The sequence below is a fragment of the Octopus bimaculoides genome, chromosome 29 (assembly GCF_001194135.2).
Source record: "Octopus bimaculoides isolate UCB-OBI-ISO-001 chromosome 29, ASM119413v2, whole genome shotgun sequence".
NCBI lineage: Eukaryota > Metazoa > Mollusca > Cephalopoda > Octopoda > Octopodidae > Octopus > Octopus bimaculoides.
The window spans coordinates 8090023-8092518 of record NC_069009.1 but is presented as its reverse complement, the minus strand read 5'-3'; the positions used below and the strand labels follow the sequence as shown (position 1 = coordinate 8092518).

Sequence of the window (2496 nt, the reverse complement as noted above, 5' to 3'; positions counted from 1 at the left end):
CCATTAGGTAAGTGAAGACAGGTGAGAGAGAGGCAGAAAGAGAGGCAGAAAGGTGAGGACTGATGACAGAATATACAGTATATATATATTTAATATATACATATATATATATATATAATATACAGAAATAAGGGCAGGGAATCGTGAATTAGTAATAGAATTAATAATTGGAATAATTGGAATCAGTAGTTCTTTGACTGCTATTTCTAAATTTTCAGTATGTTGGAGAAGCAACTCAAGCTAATCCCTGTATATTTATGATATATATATATAATATATAGATATATGGAGAGAGAGGTGGGAGGAGCATGGAAGACAGAGAAGGAGCAAGATGCTACCCATCACAATTAGCTGTGGCTGCTGCCTCTTTTTCTACTGCTGCTGCTGCTGGTAGCTATGAAGTCACTGGGCGGCTCATGTTACAAGGCAAACCCAAGAATAGAGACTAGCTCTCTACTCTGTGGTGTTGTGCTGTGTTCTTTGGAAACTCCATATAAGTAGATCTGTGAGGAGCTCAACCTACCAAATCTGTGCGGATTCCAGTGAACTAGCTAACAGCCTTATCACACACAGACACACACGCATGCACACAAACAAACAGACACATACACGCATTCGCGCGCACACACATACACACATACACGCATTTAACTTTTTCTTTCCATCCTGTGTGTATGACTGTGTGTGTGTGTATGTGTGCGTGCGTAGAAAGAGTGTGAGAGAAAGAAAGGAAAGAAGGGAAATGTATGTACATGCACACACACACCACATGAATACATACATATACACCTACACACACACACACACACACACACACATAAAATATGTATGTGTGTGTATGTATATATATATATAATACATAAATTGATGGGATAATTACAGTCCAGGTTATCACCTCATTAGCACTTCATATAGGAACCTGGCTCGCACAGTATTCCATTATATATATATATATATATATGTAGATATGTGTCTGTGTGTGTCTTTGTGTGTTGTGTTTGTTTGTCTGTGTGTTGTGTTTGTTCCTGGCCACTCCTTAGTAGATTTCCCATATTCAGTCCACTTTAGGACAAGGGCCTGACCATATTCTCCCAACCAGAGAATATTCTCCCAACCTCATTCTGTTACATTGACTCAACATGACTTGACAGAGGGATGCAGTTGCTTGGGGATTTTTTTGTACTCATACCCAAGAGTAGTTAAGTCAATTACATTGACCCTGAAAGGATCAAAAGCCATTAGTATCTTATTATATTGATAGAAAGAATTGAAATAATTACTACATTACTATATCCATACAAACTTTCTTGACCTATGCTGGTGTGCAGTACAGCACTGTATGTCCAGGCAGTTGATACGTATGAATCTGTTTATGTATATATGTATATACCAATAGGTAGATTGTTTGATATATATGTGTGTGTGTATGCGTGTGTGTTAACAGCACTGTCAGAGATATATGAGTAGACCAATATGTCTAATATGTGTGTGTAGATATGTATGTGTGTGTGCATGCATTTGTGTGTGAGTGTGTGTGTGTGTATGTGCATGTATGTGTATAGGTTTATCATTAAGTCGAATACAAGCTGTGCAGAAATGTTAAGTGTCCTGCATCCCCACCCCACCCACCACACTTTATAGAGAGGATCCGCAAATAATCAAGGAGATTGCACATGTGAATGAGAGAGAGCGAGAGAGAGAGAGAGAGAGAGACAGACAGACAGAGACAGACAGAGGTAGTGTGTGTTTGAGAGAGAGAGAGAGTGTGGGAGAAACTTGTAATGGTGGTAATGGAGAAAACTGCTGTTTAAAATGACCAACCAAATGTACTTACGTAGATGAAACCAGATTGGTAACGCGACCTCAAGTTATGCAGAATGGAGGCTTCATTAAGAAAGGTTAAGTTAGCCATGTCCATGTTCATTTCAAACTTGGGAGGGTTCATCTGAGAGATGTCATCTTTCTTGATTGTTCTCATCTGCAAAAGAAAAGGGGTCAGATGTAGTTTTTGATCGAGGTTTATTCCATACAGGAATATTTTAAACTGAATCTTAGGGGCTTAACTTTTAGCATTCGGATTACTCTTTCAAATGTAATACTTATTTATTCACATTTCAAATGTACTGCTCATTTATTTGTTCATTTTTAGAATGACATTGTATGATAGGGGTGAGAGGCTGGAACTGGCCAGTTCAACCCTTTAGCATTTAGATTACTCTCTCAAAATTAATTCTTACTTATTTACATTGTTTTGAGTTAATCATGCATTATCTTGCAGCTAAGGTATTTTACTAGTGTGATACCTTTATTTTGAGAAAGACCAGATAGGATAGGTGTGAGAGGGCAGATCTGGCCAGTTTTAACTGGTTGAATGTTTAGACTTGGATATAGCTGGTTTGAATGCTAAATGGTTAAGGGATAATAATTAAAGGAAATTATATAAAGAAATGCTTTGAAATGATTTGTAGGGAAATACAGACTATTGAAGGGAGCAAT

General features: G+C 37.7%; 1 protein-coding gene across 1 annotated transcript in view; it reads right to left on the bottom strand.

Annotated features, from left to right (window-relative positions):
* The window catches only part of LOC106872354 (myosin heavy chain, striated muscle), a 99292-nt gene that overhangs the window by 89854 nt on the left and 6942 nt on the right, over positions 1-2496 (bottom strand). The window contains 1 exon segment of the mRNA XM_014919319.2: positions 1835-1978. Within this exon segment, the coding sequence (XP_014774805.1) occupies positions 1835-1978 (144 nt within the window).